This window comes from Chaetura pelagica, unplaced genomic scaffold (genome assembly GCF_000747805.2).
Source record: "Chaetura pelagica isolate M959 unplaced genomic scaffold, ChaPel_1.0 scaffold708, whole genome shotgun sequence".
In the NCBI taxonomy this organism is placed as follows: domain Eukaryota; kingdom Metazoa; phylum Chordata; class Aves; order Apodiformes; family Apodidae; genus Chaetura; species Chaetura pelagica.
Window position 1 is genome coordinate 314,238 of NW_009954405.1, and position 22,855 is coordinate 337,092.

Here is a 22,855-nt window from a genome sequence, read left to right on the forward strand (position 1 = left end):
CTATGCTTAAAACAAAAACTCACAGCAACTGCAGTATATTCACTTTAAGTACACTTTAGCATATAAATGACTATTCAACAGGAGACATTACAGCTAGCTTTAGGAAACAGTGAATGCTGCCTTGAACTTACATCTTGGAAGAGATAATACCTGCCTTTGAGCATTTTAAAAATCGCTGCAAGCCTTTCTTTTAATTATTTGGTATAACAGAAACAACACCTGAGCTAATGACAGGGGAAGACTTGCTGAGACAGTAAGTAGAAAACTAAATCTAAATTGATTCCACCTCTACGACAGACCTGCTATGTATCCTTGGTCAGTCACTTCATTCATACATCAGTCTCCCATTGAGATAGAGTAGGTACAAATACAACATTTTCCAAAATAAGCAAGGGACTTAGGATCCTGAATCACACTCTTCAGTGGAAATCTTCTCAAGGGTCTCACTGCCCTTAACACGCAGCTGACCTGCTAGTGCTGACCCTCTCATGGGACACGGAGAGAGAGCAGTACAGTTCTGTTCTGCTGATATTCCAGGGAGCTTCAAGTGAAGCTGGTCATATCTCCCCTACACAGTCCAGCATCACTGAAGATGAGCACGGAAAGCCACGTAACCGTGTCAGCACAACGCTGGACCCATGCTGTTACATGTTGTCTCAGTATGATCCATCCCTGGAGGTATCTTCATAGAATCATAGAATCTTCAGTTAGGAGATGTCACCCCACTGCTCTGTTGCCTCTCAGTGGTGGGAGAAAGAGGGGTTAGGTAATGTTGGTGCAGAGGCATTCTGAAATCTTCCTTTGTGTAAGTTGATTGTACTAACTGAGACACTTTTCAGAGCTCTTTAGTACAATGGCTCAGGTGGACAGAAGTTGTCACTTAGCCCTCACTGCCAGACAGACCCCTGTGTCCAGATCACATGAGGTGTGACCTACAGCATTACCTTTAACTAGCTTTCAGGATTGGCAATACATACTTGCCTTTTGTACAGGCGATCACCAGTGCTAATTGTTGTGCAACCCTGCAGCCAAGATTCCACCCAAGGAAAAAAGAATTAACCACTTTTCTCCTTGTGCTTCTCCAGCAATGAGAGAGAAATCCTGTATCCTAGTGCGCTGCACTCCTGTCTACTGCTGCCACGGGTGGGATGTGCAATAGTGGGCTTAAATCACAGCAGGGGGATTTAGGCCAGATCTCAGGAAAAACCTGCTAACAGTCAGGATAACAAACACCAACACAGATTGCTAAGATGCAGTCACAGTCACTAATGTTTTTAAAGAGGCAATAAAATAACTACATTTAGCAATGAGATAGACTAGATGGCTGGCTTGCTGAGAGCCCTTCTTCTCGTGCAAGGCAGAGAAAAATGATCAGTAGTGAGAAATGCAGAAGGTGCTTACCTATTGGTGTGAGAATTGCAGTGCATGAACCAGCTGCGGTTGTTGTCAACATACATGGCCCATGCCTTGTCGTCCTTGCCGAGCATCATGTCCTTGACAACATTAATCCTGGCAATGCCAAAGGCTGGATCGGGGTGGTTGTCATACCGGTCCACGTGCAGCTCCCAGTAGTGCACACCCTTGGAGAAGGCTGCTGTGCCAAGAACAACCCGGTCATCGTAGCTGTTGCAGGTGGCGGTCTGGTTGTCATTCGACAGCACTATGTCTCTGTGAGCTGAGGAAGGGTCAAAGGTGAACCAGGCCACTGTGGAAGGGGAAAAGGAACAGCAGGATTAAGGCACAACAGGCTGTGTTCAAGTGTCACCTGCTCTACTTCAATTAGCAGATTGAGATTTGTCTTCCTAAAGACCCTGCAGCACTTTCAGGTAATAAAGACAACATTTCCTCATTATCGTAGGCAGCTACACAAGATTGCTTTGCACTGGTGCCCTGCTGTTCTTCATATCAGAGGTGCCTTCTATCATCTGTGCTTGTTCCTCTGAATGAAAGCTGCTAAGGGCAGTGACTTTCTGTCCTCACACAGTAAAAAGGAAGTCACTGAGGAGACAAAGACTGCTCCATGATACAGAAACTGCTAACACAGGTGAACTGGTTCAGGATGGCTTTTAATGGAAATGGAGTTCCACTGTGTCTGTCCTGGTCAGGACTGACTTCCTTATTTTATCCAAGGGGGGGAAAAGTTTAAAAAAATCAAAACAAACCAACAAAAAACCAAAACACCAGAAAAAGCTCTTAAAGTATAAATATTTTATACTGGCCTATTTTGGCAACACAGCATAAAAGTAGAAGTGATAATAGCATTCACTTCCTGATTCATTACAATGTCATTAACGAAGATGAACTTATTCTAATGCCCATATGGATGTCAATTACAATTACAGAGGAATGAGTATGAATTCTCATCACTGCATTATCAAACCTTGCTGTGAAATTGAAGCACCAAGAAGAAAAAGACAAATTCCAAAGAGATATGGAGAAGTGGAGACAGAGTGGCACAAAAACATCCCATGTTGCATAACTGCTTCTGTATGCTAAAGCAAACAAGAATCTTAATTAGACCTCAGACTTCTACAGCCAAGTAAAATTGCATTATTTGAAACCTGAAGCACTACTGACAATAGAAAAACACCAAAAGTGCTAGGAGGAGAGCTCATTCCCTGTGCATGCTCAATGTCTGGTCTCTGCTCAGATGATTCAAAATCTGCATGTCAGTAAGTGCCAAAGATATTAGTTGGTATAAAGGGATGCAAGTGTCCTGCCACTGAGACCTGCAATTTTTCACTTAGAAACTGGCAAAAACTCAACTCACCATCTGATGTCTGTAAAATAACTGTCTTGCTGTAAGGGCCAACTCCTGATGAGTTGAAAGCTTTGACTCTTGCATTATAGGTACTGTTGAAATGAAGACCATCAATGGTGCAGAGAGTCTCCTTGCCAACATATACTTCCTAAACATTCAAAGAAAAAAAGGCAGAAAAAGGGACACAGTTTAACTGTTTCTCTTTGCATTGGGACCACTTGTTTAGACTTCTAAATATAAGCCACAAGTGAACAGCTTTTCATTGTTTCCCAGAATGCAGAAATTATGCTGTTATAATATGGAAAGCCACAGCAGTGGAGACATCAAGGATGGTTAGCAGTGGAGACACTAAGGTGAAGATGAAACTGGAAGGGCACAGCAATAAAGGGTAACACAGAAAGATCTTAATTTTTATCCTTTTTTCCTAAACATCCACTCCAAAACACTATTTTGTACCCACTGTGACCATTCTTGTATTTATGTAGGACCAGAAAAGGTGGGCATAGAAGAATAAAAAAAACAATCAAGCAGTTTTATTCTGTTGGAAAGGTTGTACCATGGCAGTGTTAAAAGATAATTTTGAAAACTGCAAAGAAAGAGCCAGAAGTAACTGATCGTCTCCAGTTTAGGATCACATGCATCAGATGATGAAACAGCAACTAGACAGCAGAGACATCTTAGAAGTCTGCAAAGATTTATTAAACAGCAAGCACTTGTCCAATGTGAAGTATTTCAGGAGGAGGAGCATCTGTGGCAGACTATTTAAGATCAGTCAGATTACACAGTCTATGATGAACTGAAAGAAGCCTACACACCTCATGTCTGTTGGAAAACTGAAAAGAAAATGACAGAACAGGAAACAATCCTATCTTGGCAGAGGGTTGAAAGCCACAAGTCCTTTCCACCTCCGATTTCTCTGATTCTGTGGAATCCATAGGTTTATAGTAACAAAGACCCTAACAAGCTTAAGGCCACTCAGGCACCGTTCTGTTAAGACACTTATGTATATGCATAAGTGTAGTCCTGTTGATTAAGGCTCTTTGATAGGAACCTGAAGTGAATTAAGTATGTGATGAATAAGAAAAGTATTACTTAAGTTTACAGCAGCCAAGAGTTTGTCCACTTTGCTACCATGGCAGCTGCAAACAACAAAAAAAAATCTCTTGAGTCCTGAATTAGCTAATGATCTTTCATGGAGAGAAAAGAGTTTTAAAAGAATAGCTTAGTTTATCTCCATGTTATATGCTGTCTGTGCAAAAAGCTGTATTTGTAGGATAACTCCCACATTTTGCTAAACCATTTCATATTTTTACCACTGTTGACTGCTTGTGTTTATTCAGATTGATGTTCTCTGCTACAATGGGAGACAAAACCCATTCTTTAAATTCAACCAGTGAATACTGATAAAGTGCAGTCAGTGTCACTGCTTTCAGATATATAAACCTTCGATAGAAGGGTCAGCAAACTCTTACTGAAATGGCATTGCTGAGAAGCCAGTAGTTTACCTTTCAATGAATAAAACGGAGGCTGAATCTACCACAGAAAGCAAAGTGTTCTGAGAAGTTGTCAATGCTAGATTTTTAGGGACTGAGATGGTTTCGTATCTTTTTCAATCCAAAATCTTGATGTGGCAGTGTTGGCAGTCCTCAAACCTTTGCCAGTTACAAAACTCCCTACACAAATAGGCTTGGAGATGCACCTGCCAGAAACCTTGTATATTCACAAGTATTTGTTTAGGTATGAATACCACTTGAAAAGGTTTATCCAAGACACTGGTATTCCTAGGACCTTGTTCCTAACTTTTCGTTCATCATGCGATGATAACACTCTTACCTACAAATATTACCTAAATCAGCAGCTCCCAGCAGTCGTTCACAAATGTACCTTTTCACACTTTCAGCAGTTGAGACCAGCCTCTTCAAACATATGAAATGATACTTGGACCAAGGAACTGAGGAGACCTCAAGAAGCACAGTGCCCACATGAAAATGCCCTGCCAATATCCTGGTCTCTTCTAATGAGAGGCATCCAAATCAGGTGCCTCTGCTGGCTCTGGCTGCAGCAGTTTGGCAGATGGAAGCAGTTCCTCAGATGGACCCATGCCAGACTATTTGCAGCTTGAGAAGCCTTCAGGTTTTCCTTCCAGTGAGAAGCCAGTCTGCAGATCCTGAAGAAATGCCATCACATGTTTTTGGCAAAATTTCCCATTTGCAAAGACAGCAGCTGTACTCCACAGTGATGTCCAGATGCTTTCCAGGCACTAGTCCCTATGGAATGCCCAGGGCCAGCCTGGTCTCAGAGCAACAGGAGCATGAAGCCTTCCTGCGGAGGAAGGGCCACAGCTTCCAGCAGGGCATGGCTGGCAGAAAGCTGATGGAATATTTCTGTAGTTGGTTTACGAGGTTGTGACAATAAGAGACAGAAGACTATAAATACCCTGCACCTACAGGCAGGAGCAAGCAGTTGTGGCTCACTCTGAGGGTCTGATAGAACAGCACTTGGGATATCTTCCAACACTTACCAATCCCATTGCAGCATGTCTGTGGAAAACTTTCACTAGTCTGGTCTTATCCACCCCCAGAGAAAAGATTTAGAAATCCCATATTTTTATGCAGGATCCCATTTTTACTCAGAAAACCAGAAAAAACTGCATTGCATTGCTGGACCAAGAATCTCAGCTGTTGATGTGGGGTGCCATGGACAGATGGGACCAGGGGCTTCAAAGAAATCTCTGGTTTGTGAAATAAACCACTTCCAGCTCCTGTAGGCTAGTATGGGATTTTCTGCTGTTGTGTGCTCCAGGGGAACAATGCAGTACATGTAGTAGTGATATGAAGTTCCATGTTTCATTTGGGCAAGGCCCTCTTTGCCAGAGCCTGGGAATAACCTCAACCAAACTTCCTTAACCAAGCTGAGGGTCCTGTCAGCATCTGCAACTGGGTCCTTCTACATCCATGTGATGGAAGTAGGGATGTTTAGACAACTCACGTCTTCCCTGCCCCCTCTTCCCACCCTCAGACAGACACAAATCCATACCCTGAGGAAACTCATATACAAAGAAACACAAATAAATGCTGAATGAAATTCTCACTCGGAATTGGCCACCATCTCCATCATCAAGTTCCAAGATATAACCCTCCACTGGGTTGTGGCTCAAAGGTGGCATCCTCCAGGCCAATGTCACACTGTTGTTTCTGGTGCAACACTTCTCCAGCTGCAGTAATGGGACGGGTGGCACTGTAACAGGAACTGGGTACAGATTAGTGTAACTCTGTCCTACCTCATTAGTCTGTGCCTTGAGCAGTGTGACACCTGATCACCTCCCACCCCTCGCAGGGGAGTCAATATTCATGAGGAATTGGGCCCATTCCCTTCCTTGAAACATAAGGTAGGAAAAATTATATTGAAATATATAATTACTCAGTTAGACAAATCATTTGGCTGAAATACATTAACAGAACCATATCTGGACATGCTTCTGGAGCCTCATAAGGACTAGAGTCTAGGGACTTCATGTCTGTTTCCTTCCCAGGAGTCAGTGTCTGGAAGAGTTTTTTCTCACACTACAGCACTTTGGCCCCACTGTCCCCAAGAGGAGAAAGGGAACAGTAGTGACAGCTGGTATCTCAGGCCACGGGGTGACATGGGAGAGACAGTGCTGCCAGGAAGCCAGCTCATTAAAGAAGAGTTGGGCTATTAACCAGCAGACCAGCCATTCCTCCCAGTATGGTGGCAAGACAGAGCCTGAACTCCACCGACAGCAGCAAAATGATTCTTCACAACAGTTTAGGGTTTTTTTCCATCTATTCTGCCACACACATCCCCACCCCCACTCCCAGTTTTTCATCAAAACCGCCTTGGATATGTTATCTTTATGGAAGCCATACTTCAAATAAACTGTTGGAGAAAACTGTTCCATTTGCAAATTTCATCTAAATCCTTTGGTTTGGGTAGCAAAAGGAACTTCTGCACCATAGGAAATTGCTTGTGGCCCTCTCCTCTCAGAAATCATGGGTGTAAAGTTATCTACCAACATGCTTTTTTAGAGATTTGCCCAGGAGAAACACCAAGAGGCTGTTGACCAGACCAGTATCTTAAAAACAGAAATAAACATCCCAGGAAACATTCAAGGTCAGACTGGATAGGGCTCTGAGCAACCTAATCTAGTTGAAGATGTCCCTGCTCACTGAAGGGTGGTGGACTAGATGACCAGTAAAGGCCCCTTCCAACCCAACCCATTCTGTGATTCCACAAAACATTCAGGGAAAGAGGCTTCCACACACCTTCTCTGCTAAATACAACTAATTCCCACCATTCATCCTTTGCTGGAAATTATAAAGTGAAAACTGGGTCTTCTGGAGACACCTGACATGTGTCTTACGCACCATTGAAACAGCACAGGTTAAGTGGGATATGAGTGATGCATAGACCCTGCCTGGTCTTCTGCCCAAGGCTGAATTTCACCATTCAGGATAATTTCTGCAGAACTCAACCATGTCTTGCAAAGAGCTGAGTGCTCTGAGGGCTCATGGACTTAGTTCTTAACAATGTCAGTCTGCTCTTCTTTTATCTACTCTCCTTTGAGCCTCTAGTTTATTTTCCTTTCTCTGTCTGAGAGCTAAGCCCTTGAGCTGTTCCTTTTGTCCTATTTTACCTCTCCAGATAAAAGAGGACTGTTCACATGCTGTGTACCAAGCAGTCTGTGGGAAAATGGATGCTATTGTGCAACGGGGCTAAGGCTTCACTCCCACTTTGGAAGTGACACAAAAGTCAACATCATACTCGTGATAAACAGTGCAGAAACTACCTTGGCTTTCTGATAGCACCACCCATCACCACAGTGAATGCAGATGCTTGGTAGCCCAGCAGAATGACTGTGATCTGAAACAAAAGAGCTTAATAAATTAGCTCTTGAACATTTTTATGTGAAAAGACAAAAAAAAAAACCAACAACCTCTTCATATTCCTTAATTTTTAAGGATGATTCAAAGGGTGTCATAAATAAAAACCTGCTTGTTTTTTCATATGGGAAGTTTAGACTTTTCTCTAGGAGACACTGTGCCTGGAGAAGTAACAGAAATGTGACATTACAAGAGTCAAAAACCTGAAAACAAGAAATTCAGTAGTAATAGGGGTTTTTTTAAGCGAACCATTTTAAGCTAAAGGTTTTGTTTGTGTTTGTTAGCCTGTGTATTTCCAGTGAGATGAGCCTGGGAGAAGACAGGGCCGTCCACACTCCTGCCATTTTAGCTAACTGTTTAACCCTCTCATGAGACACTCCCTGGGTCCTCCCCACTTCTGAGGCTCCCCCTGGCCAAACTGGATAAAAACCTAATTTTTGACATGTAAAGAGTGCAAAACTGACAACACCCTCTCATCTCTGAATAAAGCAGCAACCCCCTGCAAACATGTCCTAGGAACACTGATGGGAGGCTTTGAGGGACTGTCCCCATAATGCAGTAGCTGAAGGAGAGGTAAGAAGCTCCCATCAAGCATCTGGGCAGCTTTACTGTATGATGCTCACTGCACCTGCACTCCTGCCTCCTCCCCTGGACATGGATGGGCAGAGATTTGCCTTGATCTCACATTCCCTCTGGGAGGAGAAAAGGTGAACACTTGTTGCAAAAGTTGTAAGTAAGTGCAAAAGGAGTTAAATAATTGGGACACTGGGATGTACTTCATAGTGAAGAGCAGTAGGACAGAACTAAGAAAAGAAAAATATGGCTAAGTGTCAAGAAAAAAAGAGTCTCAGAGATTAAATTACTGTCCCACTTCTTGTTCAAACTGAAGTCCTCTAGAGAGTTTTTGAAGGAAAAGATTAAAAATAAAAAAGGGAGAAGTGACACTGCACTACTAAGACCTATTATTGAGTCTGAATGATGTCCTGCTATTTCAAAAGTGCTTCATGCAGGTCACACTTAGCTAAAATATATAATACTGATGTCTCATGGCAACTCAGCAGTTTCAAAAGCACATTTTTCAATGTGTCTCACAGCTGATGTCTCAGAGTAGAAGAGAGCTGCTCTAAGATGTCTGTCATCTGTCCTCTTGACAAGCAAGTTGTGCAACAATGCCCTCCACCTTCCTGGATTAATTTTTAAAGGACTAAACACAGTGAAAGAAAGGGACCTTCAGAAACATGACAACCCTGATGTCCTTCAAAACTGCACTGTGGCCCTGTAAAATAAAGAGTCACCGCAGTAGCAACTGCCCTAGAACCAATGTTACGGAGAGAGAAGGAAAGACGACAGGCAAAGACCTGGGTCCATGACACACAGCAGACAGAACCAGGAATAAGGTCTAGGATAAAACAGTTGTTCTTTCATTATCAGAGCTGTGCAGCTCATGGCTGGAGAGAAGATCTAAGGCAGGAAACTGGTTTGCAGAAGAGGAAGGGAGTTGCTCCTGAAAGGAGAAAGGGCATATAAGTGAGTATGCAGAGGTGGTACAGGAAAGTAGAGAGCAGCCATATTTTTTCCTATTTTGTACCCAGTCTGCATTTCACAACAAACCAAGATTTCATTACAGTTCCAGCTGTTTGAACAAAACAAACCTGGAGCACATACTTGCCTGTGCCCATAGCTCGAACTGAGGAAATGTGATGTACACACGGAGCCAGTTATCAAAGAGGACAGGAATTCTGTGCCAGAGCACTCAGAAAAAGCAATAGAGAGACGAAACCATGGACAGGGGAAAGGGATCTGGGAAAGCTCAAAATGCCAGCAATTAATAGAGCTGTGTGTGCCTCAGCAGGTCAGCTAGCCTGGGGAGCATGGGACTCTTGCCAAAGGGCCATCAGTGAGACCCTCTGGCCAAGATAACTGGTTAAGCATTACTTGTACATCTATCACATTTCTGCACATTTAATTTGTCACCAAATTGATTTTTCTCTCTGTAAAAAGCAAAAACACCCTCTGATCTTTATTTATTGAGATGAGCTTTAGATATAGAGAGCCCACCAGTAAGGCACATGTACAAGTCACCAAAGCAAATGTAATATGATTTGTTCCCATTTTCATTCTTCTTTGTCTACCACAGTGAATCAATGTTTGCTTACAAGCTTGCTTTCACTCTAAATGACCCATGCAAGCTCACTGAGGTTGAATGAGGCCAGAGTTAGGAAAAAAAAAATAAAATTCAGTCATGCACTAAGCATTGATGACAATAGTACAGACTTTACATCGCAAAGCTTTTAGAACAACACAACTTGCAATTGGAAAAGCCACGCTGGTCCTGTTCTCCTAGATTTCCCCAAAACTCCCTTTACAGACCATCTCCAATATCTTTCATGCATTTGCTCTTGTCAGATCAAGCAGTACAGTGGCTTAAAAACACTTGCCTCAACAACGTTTGGTAAAGACTGATGACTTGTTGGTGTGCTGGGATAGGTAGGATTGGAGAAAGAGGAGCAGATTGAAGAAACACATTGAAATATACAAGTCCTGACAGTGATAAATAGCAGAACATAGTCCTGCAACACCAGCTTCTCCTCAGCACAGTGGTGTTCCCAGTAAGTCCAGGTGCTTGCTACTGAAATGCTGAGTTGCTTACTCTGTGGTACCTGCATTTCTAGATGCAAGACTGGTATGCATGAGAAGATAATGCAGAGCTGGTTGAGGTCATAGAGGTAAAATTTCAGAAAAAAAAAAAAAAAGTACATGGTTATGCCAGTTGTGCTAACCAAGCTGATGGGATGTGCAATGGATAGTCCCTGGCCAAGGTCAATACAGCTCATGGAAAAGCCCCTCCTCAGGGCTATCTGCAAGGTGCTTCTGGGCAGCAAAGCCCAAGAGTGTTTGTAAGCTTTGTGCAGGTTGGGGCAGAAAAAGTCCTGTCTTCTCCTCTGGTTCTCAGACTGTGACTAGCTCAGAATCAGATCTCCCCTGTCACTGTAGGATAAATGAGAGCACAGCAAACAGCCCGATCTTTCATAAAGCTCCAGCGAATCTGGCTCAATCAAAGTCTCATAAATCTTCAAGCTTAAAGCCAGATGAATGTCCAAAAGCCAAATACCTAAGCTGCTTTCACCTCAAGTGACCTGTGGTTAATAAGCAATCCAAGTGGATAGTGTAACTAAATGCTTTATATGTTTGGGAAAGAAAGTGGTGGAAGATTAGTATTACATATATTTCACAATACATATGGCCCACATTAAATATAAATTGATTTTAAAAGCCAGGGGCAGATGGTATTCAGAGAAGTTTTATTGGTGATACTCTCTTGACTCCACTTTCCTGGCTGTCAGTATTTCACAGGAGCAGTTCACAGGTGGTTTTTGAGTAAATTTAACGCAGCCTATTTATGCCAAGATGCAAACCATTGCTGGTGAGCAGGTTTCAGCCTCTAACTGTTTATTCATTGTTTCTTCACATCTTTATCTGCCAAATTATCCAACCTGATTACTTCATATTTGGTCTCTTGGGTTCAGAATAAGGCCCAGAGGGGACAGAGAAATGGAACTGAAATCTTTAGACTTGCTTTGAGTCAAAAAAGCACATCCGGCATCAAGGGATGATTATCCTTAACTCATTCACTGACTTCTGGCAGCCTCTGCCCTGACACCCATATGTATAATTAAGGCTTGAATCACCATGGAGGCAAGTTAATGGCATCATTCCCAGGGACTACAATGGCCTGCAAATACAGCGGGTCTGTGGATCTACCTAATTCTGATGCAGTTCTCATCCTGCTCCATATAATCCAAGTTCATTATAAGCACATGATGCCAATTCTTTTTTTTCTTTTTTCTTTTTTTTTTTCTTCTCTTTTTTTGCCAATAGCATCCATTGTTCATCAGCTCCTGTTTTTAAACACTTTTTTAACCACTTTTCCCTTTAATGTGTCTCTTGGAATCATTCAGATACTTGGAATCAAGGAAGGATATAGCCATGGATCTACCATCCCCTTGTGAACCTCTGTCTCATGATTTTCAAGCTGGCCACTGTTTGCAGCACAGTCCAGATATAAGTCAAAGGGTTGGGGTTTTTTTTCCTTGTTTAAGTAAATATGAGAAGGGAGGAATATTTATTTACTACTTCAGCTGTTCCTGACAAGACTGGGGTAACTGGTATTTTGAATTAACCATGTCAAATCCAGGAATGTTGTAAAATGGCATAAAGTTTCATGCAGCTAACGTCTTTTTAGCTCTCAAAGCTCACAGACAGCCCTACTCTGAAGAATTAATCTCTTCAAGTCTTTAACTGCACTTGATATCTCTGTCTGAGCACATCCAGCTCACTGCATGTGAGGTAAGGTCCAGGAAAGACCCAGCAACCTAAATTTGCTTGAAAACCTTTTAAAACTGTCCAGCAATTTCAACACTTTCCTCTTTCCTCCCTCCATGCCCCCGTCCCTCCCAGCACTGTTTTAACACATGCATGAAAATCAGAAAAAAAGAAAATCATAAAAGCTCACCCCTACATTTCATCTGAATAAAATCCAGCTGGTGAATTGACTGCAGTAGAGGTTCACTATCCAGAGTCAAGTCAAACTCAGCAGACACTTTTGGCTCCAAGGCTCCTTTCACCCACTGCTCCTGAGATACCTGAACACGCTTGATTAAAGCATCCGAAATCTGAAAGAGAATATCAGGCTTATGATGAAATGGCAGATGCACACATTTAAAACAACAGAATGCCTGTGAGATACAGCACAAACAAAGCAGGAACAGGACAGCACAACAGCTGAGATGGGGTCTGGTTGCTTTGGGGTGAGGTCCACTTATACTTCATCCTTTTGTCTCACCTTTTCAACAAAAAAAATCTCATCTTAGAGTAGGAAAGTAAAAATTGGACTTACAAAGCCCGTTGAGAGTGTGTTAGGTATAATGCTTCTGAATGCCAGATACACTTCTGCACTCTGTTTTCTCATCTGCACAGTCTAGTTTTGCTCTCCCATTTAAAACGTAGTTGCACAAGGAGAAGCTTAAATGTAAGAGGGTCTCTCCATTAGCAGAGATAATTCAGTGGATGAAAGCAGAAAGGAATAAAAAAAGCAAATGGGAAGGGAGCTGTATATTTCTCACAGTGAGAGTCCTAACTTGTCAAATAGATTTTCCAAGAATGTGATGGATTTTCTATCATTGCATCAAAACGGAATTTAATTTTTAAAGCTTTGCTCCAGCTCAGCCCACTATTAGGCCAAAAGTCAGACTGAGATGACTGTAGCAGACTCTTCTGGAAGTGAAATCCTGGCTCTGCAGAAATCAATGAACTCAACTGTCCTTGAGTTCAGTGAAACTGTCATTTGAGTATCTGGAGCCTCTACCAGTGAGCTTCTCATGAGTTACAGGGAGCAGAATTTTCTTCTAGATAGGTCAGAAAGAGTCAACTCTTTATTGCAGTTGTTCAAATACCTTTCCTCATTACTGTTACTGGAAGACACTCCTGTCTGAGCTCCTGCTCCTAATCAATCTGTGCAGTAAGTGGAGGAGCATCTCATAGTCTTCCAACAACCCTGAAGACACCTACTGGGATGCTGGATCCCTTGGCTGTGTTTCAGTGTCCTGCCTGCAGGAGTACTTGCTCTAAGTAATGCGGTGCCTCAGCATTTGCTGGTTGTCTTGAAAACATCATTAGATATAACAAGAAAAGGTAAGAACACAATTCTTACAAAAGGTGACTGCAAAGAATGAAGCCACAAATTTTACAGGACAAGTAAGCTAACATTAAGCATGTTTCTACGAGCATGTAGATAACACCTAAAGGCTTAATTTGTCCAGTAGTATCCAACCAACTACCTGCTAAAATCTGTGTTGTCTTGAGATTAATATACACCACACATTCCTCACTCTTGCTTGAGACAAGACATGATGGTAACAATCAATCTCGAATGCTAATACTTGTAAATTGGTGAATTCTAATCCTGGTTTTTAGGGATGCTGTGACAGCCCCCTCACACTCAGGCATTCATGTGTGCAGAGCACCCTGTTCAGCTGACAGACACATGCAGATTATTTTGTTTGATGTGCCTTTCTTCTTAAGCAATGAGTAAGGTCACAAAACTAATAGGGCAAAATAAAATAATCACAGAATCATAGAATGAATGAAAATGAATCAAAATAATATGATTAATAATCAAAATAATAATCAAAATCAAAATAATGAATCAAAATAATAGAACTGGGCAAAATAATTAATTGGATAATAAAACTGTTCTTCTTTATCTCATCAATAGACACGTTCATCGTTTGCACATAAGAAACAATAACCTGGACATTAAGGCAATTGTTGGCTAGGCTGTATTTTGCAAAGAGGAGTACCTGGGTCCTCCAGCTACAAGACCCATCTTATAGCCCTGTGAGGTGAAACAACCCCAGTGAAGCGAAGCTACAAGCAAGCCCTTAAAGCTTGTGTTCCTCCCAGGTGAGATGTTGAAAGAACTCTTTCACATGGGAATGAGTAAAGCAAAGAAGCAAAGCAAAAAGGGGAAAAGTACAAACTCTGCTGAGTCATAGACCTTTACAAATTGATCAGAGAGCTCTGTGAGGTCCTGTGATGGGTTTCTCAGGTGAGAATTAAATCATATTCTGTAGAAAGTTATCATTAGCTGTGTAGCATCACTCTTGCATCCCAGAAGAAAAGGCTGGCAAAGATGTCAGCAGCCAGGGAAGTGGTGTGACCACTAACTCCAAACTGCAGCTGTTTGAAGGCAACCTTTCACTCAGACATACACCAGACTATCTGAGCTTTTAGAAAGTACTACCAGGAGTCAAGGTGAACCTGCCTCAGACATGGAAGAGGCTAATTATTAAAGCCATCCATTTTTAACTTAATTTAATTTTAATGTCTTGGGTTCTTCCCCACCCCCCCAAACATCAGAAATAAAAATACCTGCAAAAACCCAGAGGGATCATTTTCTTTGATAACTTCTAGGCAGTACTCCATAAGCCCTGTTGACTGGCGTAGCTTCAGTGTACAGTGATTTATCTGGTCCCAAACAACCTTGAAAACAAGCATCAGTTCAGTTCTGATGACTGCCTCAGCTTACAGTGAATTGTAAACGATTATTTCAGAAGAGACAACAAATGGAAGAGTGTGTTAAAGCTGTGCTTAATTTAGCTGCCATATGGCCACTGCCATATCTCCATCAGCTACACTCACTTGCTCTATATTGTAAATACCGATAATTAGCTTGGCAAAATGTGGTGCACAGGGAACCTCAATTTCCAGAGCAGATAATTGCTCAAAGGTCAGGCCTGCTAAGGGCAGAAAAAGCACAGAACATGTTTCTGCATCTGCAGTACTCACATTTACAATCACACTTTCATTACAATCTGAGAATTTAAAAATATCCTTGCCTTAAAAGGCAAATATTACAGAAGAAAACTGCAGGGGAGGTTTCTTGCAGATTATACTCTACCATTTTCTCCACAATTCACCATTGATCCTACTCTGCTTAAGAACACATTGCTAGGATTAAGAAAGAAAAGCACCCTATCTCATTTCTCCAGATTTTGGACTTGATTCTGCTGCCACATGGCTGTAGGCAATGCCTAATAGCACTGTGATAACACAACTCCTGAGGCACAACAGCCTAACAGGAATAAACTGCATGATTAGCTGTGCTGTTAGTAGTAAGTCCTAAATGCTGGTTCTTGTTAAGCAGAGGGGATTTTAAATGCTGATCTCAGGTAGATTTTATTCATTGTTTGCCATATTAGGTATTTCACTACAAATTTTCCTTCTGTCTTAATGTTACTCGCACTATAATACCCCAAAAATCACACCTGTAGTTCAACATTTCAAGAAATGTGCCTATTTAAACATTTCTCAACTGCCACTTTGTTCCACCATGTCTAGCTTTCTCTTCCCCACTCCCCTTTGCTGTGTTTCTTTAATATCTTTTGCATGGCACTTGGATATCTGGAGGTGGTTTGCCTGAATTTTGAAGGTTTGGAGAGACAACAAAATCCCAACATTTGACTTGGACAGAAGGTCCTGGAACCCAAACCACACACAGATTTATTTCACTGATAAGTACCTCTCAAAAGACAGCCCCAGACTATCAGATAAATAAAGACTGATGGCCTGATTCAACAAACTGCTGAAGAGTATGTCTCATTTTAAGCATATAAGCACAGTTCTACCAAACTGCTGAACTGGAACTTTCTGAAGGACTTTAGGACTTGGTCACTAGGAATTTTCATGGTGTAAAGGGCTGGGGACTTAAAAATGCACATTAACACCAGGTATCAACAGCTGTGCTCAGCTGATGAAGTTGTGCTCACCTTCAGCTTGTGCTCACGTTCTTTGGTCACCTTTGTGAGCAGTTTCGCTTTCTGTCGCGTTAACGCATCAACCAAGGCATCACACTGAGCGACAAGACAGGCTTCATAATCCAACCCATTCTCCTGGAAGATGGCAACAACACTCATAAAATAAAGCATATTTTACAGGTTACACTGTTGCTCATTCTTACCTGTTTTTCCATTCAGAAAGTATTTTCTTTCAAGACCTTGGCACTTCTGCTGCCCTTCTCATTTTATTACAGCTGTACCAGTAATAGCTGCATGCTATAAAATGAAACAGTAAGATGCTACACCACAAATAAGTTTATTTAAAACCTTCATTTACTGGCACTTTCTAGACAATAGATGTAGTATAATGCAATGTAAAAGCTAAACCTAACGTACACAGTGCATATATATACATAAGAGGATTCTGACCCATTCTGTTTTAATTATCCCACTGTAGCGACTTTGAAACCACTGGCTATACACCATGGTAATTAGAACAGAATTATGGACCAGAATCTGGTCTACAGGCTTATTACAAGGAAATTAATCAAGTACAAAGCTCTGAGATTTTGTGTATTGCTTTAAGTTTGCGGGTTTTTTTTATTTTTTTATAACTAGCACTTGGCAGTGGAGAAATGCACTTGATTAACTTGAAAAAAAAAATAATAAAAAATGACAGACAGTTTTTTATTCCCATCATGGTAAGAGTCCATGCCAGGCAGAGGCCAGCAACTGACTTATAAAACACTTGTCTCCACTAAACCCTGCACAGGGCCTGAGTATCACAAATTCCCGTCCTATCCATAGGGAACAATCCCCACTACAGCAGAATTCCACTGCAGCCAGAGAAATCTGAGCAGATGGTATTACAAGGTCCTGAGCTGCCCCTCCTCCTGGGGATGGCTTTCTCTGGCTGTGGAAGTGATGCTGTAGCACCCATTCAAAAGAAGGCTCTCCCTTGCTTGCTCTGCTCATGAGTCTAGAAGGAGAAAGTCATGCTACCAGCTTTCATCCCAAAAACCCAGTAAGACAAAAAGAAGATTAAATGTATGAGCTTTTAAACATGTGCTGAAGGAGAAGCATGTCTATGGAAAGTCCTCATATGCTCACTCATTATTATTTCTTAGCTCTTTGGTTGTGCTTTTCTCTTATTTTCTGCTCATTGCTTTTACTCCATTATTTTGAGAACAAAATTTTCAGCACTGTATTCCTCCCCCTGCCCTCCCATGTGACCCATGCATCCCATTCTCCAGATGAGGGGGGTCATCCTTCTCCAAGAGACCCCTGCCACAGTCCTAGACCTGTCAGCAAGATGGGTGGGAGGAGAGACACCAGACAGCTCAGTTCCTGTTTGCAGGTTTGCCTTGGACTCTTCCTGTTTGCATCTCTCCCTCCTCGGCTTCTGTCACACCCCACTCCCCCTTAAGCCCGTTTCCATCTAGCTACTCTTAAGTGCTGGTTTGTGTAAAGAGCCTGAATCAGTCAACGCCTGTAGTGCATCATTTCTCTCCTCATTTTCTGTTCACACATCAAACGGGGTTCTTGGCGATATGCCTCTTCCGAGTGAGAAAGGATTAAATTGTTACAGCAGATGGGAAAATGTGAAAATCAGCTAATGACAGCAACAAGGAAGCAACAAGGAACAGAAAATTTATAAAAAGCAGAGACCAAGAGATTTAAAAGTGACCTGAGAAAGGAGAAGGGAAGGAAAAAAAAGAGGAAAACTAGAGATCTGCAAAGCAGGGAAAATAAAAGTAGATTATGAATTTGCAGACTGCCCAAGGCAAGACAAAAAGCACAGCTCCTGGTAGCTCTGGCAAAACTCAGAGAGGAGGTAAAGAGTGCAGATGGTTGTGACTGCTTTGTTGTGCATTAAGACAGGATAATGCAATGTACATACTGCTCACTCCTTTGTGGAAACGTACATTTTAAAGACATTTTTGCTAAGGGGCATATGTGTGTATGTGTGAGTGGTAGCCATCATAAGACTTTTAATAACAATAACCTGTTCTGAGATACATGGTTCTGGGTACACATGAAGGCTATATCTGTTCCCACACAAATAACAGTCCAAGAACTGGGGTTTTTTTCTGCCAAAAGGCACAGATCAGCTTGTGAGCCCTTTCCCCTCAAATAGTTGTGGCTGTACCAAACCTGCCTACCACGGCTATTCCCTGGTATGTGCTACCACCAAATGCTGCTTGAGCATCACCTGGAAAAATGCAATTTGTCACAGGAGAAAATAATTCCAGACACCTCATTAAGGATTAATCTGTGTGGGTGATTGTCTGAGAGCTGAGCCCTAGCCCTGTTTTATTTAGAAATACATATGCAGCTGGTTAGTCCTGCTGTTTTGTGTTACTGAAATTTGATGTCCTCATTCAGACTCATGCTGGAGACTGGCTCAACATATGAGGCTCAGATTCAGCTTTGTGGCCAGACATGCCTAAATGTTAGAGGGTGACTGCTGGATACAATTTCTGCTTTTGAGCTCTCCTCTAGCATTTTAAGCCACGAGCACCATCAAAGAAATGGCTTGGTCTTTTGATCTAATTGTAGCAGCTCCCTAAAGCAGAGCAATTTGGTAGTGATTTCATTGAAACATATTAAAGGATTTTCAGCATAGTCATAAATAGTTGTAATAGGCCACCTTTAGGTTTCAGGAAGGAAAAATACATTTTTTCTGGAGCTAGATGACTCAAGAAAAGATTGGTGATAGATTATGGATTGGCCCCTCCTAAAATAGCTCTTCATACCTATAGGAAGAACTGCTCTCTAGAGTTGCCTGTCCTCCTTGGGCAATACAAGACTAAAGGACTAGGTTAGATGAGCTACATAACTTTTAGATAGGCAAAGTCAGCAGAGAGAAACCTCACACTGCGTATAAAACACAACATGTGACAGGTGCCAGTCACTGGCTTCACACTTGTTTCTTTCAGTTAGATATGCATTTATTTTTACCAGTTTCCCAGTCTTTTTTGTTCCCTTCATCAGGTGGCAATGGAAGACTGTGGGGGTGGGTAGCTATGCTGCCCTGTGGCAATTTGAGAGCTGGAGCAGCATTTGGGGTACAAATTCATCATCTGGAGCATTAACTGGAATCTTAATGATTGAATTCTAAACTAAATACAGATTTTCTAACTTCTGCTGTGGCTTTATGTTAGTAACAGGAACAAGCACTTGCTTGCTGATGAAAGATGAGCAAGCAGCAGAGCAGATAATGTATATCCCATAGAAAACCCACTGCCACAGAGTACCTCTGCTGTGGATAACAAGTGTTCTCTCCTGCACGCTGTGAAGCCCAAACTACTGCTGCACATTTCCAGCCATACTCTGCAGGGCGAGAAGGACCTTGAGGATTATCTGATCTCCAGCACTGACAAGTCTACACTTGCTTGAAAAGCGGAGTTGTTATGTTTGGGGTTTGTGCCCTCAATCACTGCACTCATTGTGAGCCCATTGCTGAATACTAATGCTGGGCAATTTTAAGTATGAAAGTATCTTCTGCTTCAGACGATGACACTGATTCAGCTGTGTTTGTTTCTCCTTTTTTTTTTTTTTCACTTCCTGCAAATACTCTAATAAACAGGTTGACTGGATTTTGTCCAGAAACAAGTACATTTTTAGAAAATGTAAGATGAAAAATAAGTAATAAATTTTGAATGTGTTAAAATGAGAACTTATCCTAAATGTCCAATTCAATCAACTGCAGTCAGGAAGGAGCTCAGAAGCATGACCAAGGGATCCAATCAATGCTAATCAACACAGCTCAGATGTCTGGAATTGAGTATCAGCTTCTTGCAATAAACAGCAAACAATGTAGACACTAAGAGGGGCTTTCAGGCATTATCTGAGGCATAATTTTGCCTAGCAAATCCATTCAAGAAAGGTTAGATGATTCCAGGAAAGTTAAGAATAGCACAGGGGATAAAGTCATCACATGAATAATTCACTCAGTTCTATTGATTACTGTATTATCAAAACAGCTAATATTCTACAGTTACCTGGATCTGCTGCAACAAATTTTTCAGCTGAACCAGAAATTCTTTAGCTTCCTTTGCTTTATCTGAAATGCCATTTAAAGCCTGAGATAGCTGAGCCTGTAAGAAGAAAAAAAAAAGGGGGAGGGAGGGGAAAGAAAAAATTAGACATAAAATGCAAATGTTTCATACTAATCCTTGGTTTTGATGATTAATAATGTGCTAAAAGGCTTACTTGCTGTTGTCTGCATTCTTACATGCACAGAGTGTTTGTGCAAGAAAATAATAGTTCAAATTTTAATTGTAATAAGATTTAATAAAGGTGAAACACATGTGGGGGCAGTATTGTGTCTGCACATTCCACTTACTGCAGTGACTTGGTAAGTCAAAATGTCTTCTTGTAAGACAGCTACCCACATATATAAGGAGATAATAGTCTTACACTTACACAGTAGCATCTGTTATGCTGAAAAATCCACAAGTGCTTTCCCCAAAGTGACACTTTTTTTTTTTCATCAAAGCCTGAATTCCTCACAAATGTGATGGATCCTACCAAACCTGAGATAGACTCGCACTTCAAAGACAAATCTGTATTTTCAGACTTCATAGAAATACCCCTTTGGGGTTCAGTTTCCCATGTTCCATCCAAACAAATGGGTTAATATTTCTGGAAAAACTGGGAAAAGCCCTTCCTCTGACTTTTGACTGGTGAGATGTACGGAATACATCTTTTGTTAGCCTACAATGAAGACCTAACCTCCCTTTTTCTCAGCTGTCTCCTGAGATCTCTAAACTGAACCAGAAGCTTCTTGATGGACTTCCAGGATGGGAAGAAACAGCAGTTCTGCCTCCAGAAGACCAAGAACCAGCATGGTCTGACCGGAGCAGCAGCAGTGCAGCTTCCATGGAAGCTCATCTATGATTACAGAAACCATATTGCTCTGTGTGTCACCCATGGCAAGCCCACCTCCAGCATTACCCCTCCTGGCAGCCATGATGCACAGTGACCAGAATGGTCCCACCATGAGTGTCCTGCAGGTCACACAGTCTCTTCATGAGTCTACCCCTCAGGCAGATGGAGTCACAACTACAACATTATCAATGCCCAGTTAATTATCCTCACAAAACAGACATGACAACTGACATCAAGAAATGAAAGATGAAGTATCTTTGCCAATGCCACGGTTTGAAAAGGTTGCTGTCTCTTGTTTCATTAGGACTAGAGTGTGCCTTGAGAGGCTTTGTATGTAGGAAGGCACAAAAGTTGGGTGTCTCTAAAAGGAGACCTGACTGAAATCAGTAAGTCACCACTCACTACCTGCTTCTCTCTCGCTCCTAAATGCAAGTAAATTACTCCATCCCCTAAAAGGACAGAATTCACTTCTTCAGGCTGCCAAAATTTTGAGCTTACCTCCTGCCTGAATGTCTCCTTCTCAACTTCCCCTTGTGTTTACTCATTCACGCAGGGTATTAATGAGCTTGTGGGCACTTCACAGCCCAACTCTGAGGCAGGCAACCTCCCGTAGGCGGAGGAACTGCCTAACCTCCTGTGGCTCTGAGGGAAGTGGGTACAAACCCTGACTGGGAGCTGGGACAGAATTATAGAGAAAGAAGAAAACCTACATTTTTTTTTCCTCCTATTCACACAAACATTTTACTTTTAGCCCAGTTGCAGATATTACATTAGTGCTAAATTTGAAGATAAAATATACTTTACCTCAACTTATCTGTAGCAAATGTAATGGGAAGACACATTACTGTGCATATTTCTCAATAGTTGAATATTTACAGTTCTTCACAAACTCTTTTTCTGCACAAAAATTTAAATTGATGATGTTTGATATGAAAACTACCTGAGGTGACAACAGAATGCTCCAGTTGCCCAAAAGGGTCCCTATTTTTGCTAGATCAGATAATCAGGACTTCAGATCAGCCCTCTGCAGGCTGATCATGCTTGACAGAGCTTAAAGCCCACCCTTTTTGACTGTACTTTCTGCTGCATCCACAAGGCACATCTGAGCCTTTCATTTGTCAAGCTGACACAGGACACAGTGGAAATGTCTGGGGAGGAAGCAAGAAAGAAAGAGGTGGCAAAAGCATAGTATGCTCTGCCATTGGCTGGTCCAATCAAATTGTCCCAGGGACTCAAGGGCTCCTTTCTTTCAAAACAAACCCAACAGTTGGTCCCAACAAAACTAAACCTTCCACTTTTCCAAAACCTGCCCTAGCTCTCAAATTACCTCAAAGTGCATTTCACCAGATAAGAAGAGACAAAAGCTGTATGTGGGCATCCCAGTACTTGTAGAAAACTGAATTACCACAGAGGAATTGTAACCAGCTTATGTACCAATGGCAATCAGCACCCTCAGTCGTGGCACCCAGCATGCTCCCCGTCAGAAAGAGGTGTAATAGAAACCAAGCAGTGTGCCCAGGTGGTCAAGAAAGCCAATGGCATCTTGGCCTGTATTAGAAATAGTGTGGCCAGCAGAAGTAGAGAGGTGGTTGTCTTCCTGTACTCAGCACTGGTGAGGCCACACCTGGAGTATTGCGTCCAGTTTTGGGCACCTCAATTCAAGAGAGATATTGAGGTGCTGGAGCGAGTACAGAGGAGGGCAATGAAGCTGGTGAAGGGCTTAGAGAATAAATCTTATGAGGAACGCTTGAAGGAGCTGGGAAAGTTTAGCCTGAGGAAGAGAAGGCTGAGGGGAGACTTCATCAGTCTCTACAACTACCTGAAAGGTCATTGTAGAGAGGTTGGTGCTGGTCTTTTCTCACACGGAATGGAGGGAACAAGACAGAACAAGAGCCTTCAAGCTGCAACAGGGGAGGTTTAGACTGGACATGAGGAAAAAAATTTTCACTGGACTCGGCTGGCCG

At 42.0% G+C, this 22,855-nt stretch overlaps 1 protein-coding gene across 1 annotated transcript in view; it reads right to left on the minus strand.

The window, feature by feature from the left end:
* TRIM67 (tripartite motif containing 67) overlaps window positions 1-22,855 on the minus strand; it is a 43,254-nt gene that overhangs the window by 5,466 nt on the left and 14,933 nt on the right. The window contains exons 3-9 of the mRNA XM_010004234.1: window positions 20,003-20,098; window positions 15,990-16,112; window positions 14,593-14,703; window positions 12,176-12,335; window positions 5,853-5,998; window positions 2,771-2,909; window positions 1,402-1,705 (exon numbers count right to left, since the gene is read on the minus strand). Of these exons, the coding sequence (XP_010002536.1) occupies window positions 1,402-1,705; window positions 2,771-2,909; window positions 5,853-5,998; window positions 12,176-12,335; window positions 14,593-14,703; window positions 15,990-16,112; window positions 20,003-20,098 (1,079 nt within the window). The remainder of the gene's footprint in view (window positions 1-1,401; window positions 1,706-2,770; window positions 2,910-5,852; window positions 5,999-12,175; window positions 12,336-14,592; window positions 14,704-15,989; window positions 16,113-20,002; window positions 20,099-22,855) is intronic.